Consider the following 1,304-nt stretch of genomic DNA (forward strand, 5'->3'; position numbering starts at 1 on the left):
GGAATGTACCGTTTGACCAGGGATGATGTAAGCTCAGCGTCACACAGGTCGTTCACGTGCATCCTGTTTGTATTCAAAAGCAATTGCTTTAATATTAAAGGAAAAGAAAAATGCCTCATCTATTTAAAATACAGAGCCAATAGTTGTTCTTCAAGCCATAGGGAAACCTCCAAAACTGGGCAGCGTTTCACTGGCAGTGTTTACAGACGCCTGCAGCGTCCCTGCCTTTGCCATGAATGCAAGGAATAGTTGAGGTTAAGAAATAATGATTCTTGTCAGTGCTACTCAACCGAGAGCGCAGAAATTAAACCAAAGTAAAACAAGTTAACATTAAAGATATTGTACGTCACTCTGGCACCACAGAGCGTGAGGAAATTGCTGTTCATCCTACTGTGGTCCCCTTTTGGCTGTGAAGGAGGTTGCAAAGTCATTTTAGCTGCATGGCCAGTGGTCCCAGGACTGGGTTCCAAAGAAGTGCAGCTCGCTATCCAAAGCAAAATATTTTTAGCAGCCTCAGAAGCCTTCTAAACTGAGTTGTCATTCTATTACTCTGTACAGAAGTTTTGTAGAGACAGAGACTTGATGAGAAAATAGATCAACTAGAAGTTTCATAAAAAGAGTGCTGATCAAAAAGAAAAGGGTTTACCTTAAGAGGTAGCCAATTCCCCATTTTCTCTTCAAGTACAGAGATGAGCCAACACACTGCAATCTCCCACGTGAGAGGAAAGCTTTCCGATCTAAGGAGGTACGAATTCAAGGGATTTAGGGGGGATTTACAGCAGCCCAGTAGCCTGCCCTCACTCTGCTCCTTCTGAACTCACAGTCATTTTTATAATGAAGTCAGGAGGAGTAAAACCCAGCCAGTGCTCAAGTTTTCTCTTTTAAACCACTGCCTTTCTCCTAAGCATCAAGGCTCATCTTTTAATTACACATCCTTACAAGATTGTGGAAACATTCCCATGCAGCCCAGGAACAATAACGAAACAGGAAAGTTGTTAATTCTAATGATATCACTGATTTGTGGGGGTGCTTCTAGGGGTACAACCAGGTAATACGTAACTGCTTCATCCTGAAGCAGTCTTGGAGGGGCATGTCATCCCTGTTTTAGCCTTCACTCAGCCTGGGTTGGGTGGTTGCTACCAAACGAAATGTGTTCAGAGAGCACAGACTGCATCATGACGCGACCCAAACATGGCTCTGCAACGGGAAACCCTTGTTTGCAAACCACAGTCAACCACAGGGTGAAAATCGGGGCTCACCAGCACAAACATCGGCCTCCTCCATGGACTGGGTTGTGAAGAGCG

The 1,304-nt window shown here is 44.5% G+C and overlaps 1 protein-coding gene across 1 annotated transcript in view; it reads right to left on the reverse strand.

Annotated features, from left to right (window-relative positions):
• The window catches only part of LOC104490806 (ATP-binding cassette sub-family A member 9-like), a 22,103-nt gene that overhangs the window by 11,765 nt on the left and 9,034 nt on the right, over positions 1–1,304 (reverse strand). The window contains exons 15-17 of the mRNA XM_010133142.1: positions 1,260–1,304; positions 647–737; positions 1–63 (exon numbers count right to left, since the gene is read on the reverse strand). The exon at positions 1–63 is cut by the window's left edge and continues 2 nt beyond it; the exon at positions 1,260–1,304 is cut by the window's right edge and continues 2 nt beyond it. Coding sequence (XP_010131444.1) covers positions 1–63; positions 647–737; positions 1,260–1,304 — 199 coding nt within the window. The remainder of the gene's footprint in view (positions 64–646; positions 738–1,259) is intronic.

This window comes from Buceros rhinoceros, unplaced genomic scaffold, assembly GCF_000710305.1.
Source record: "Buceros rhinoceros silvestris isolate BGI_N320 unplaced genomic scaffold, ASM71030v1 scaffold38163, whole genome shotgun sequence".
NCBI classification, from domain to species: Eukaryota; Metazoa; Chordata; class Aves; order Bucerotiformes; family Bucerotidae; genus Buceros; species Buceros rhinoceros.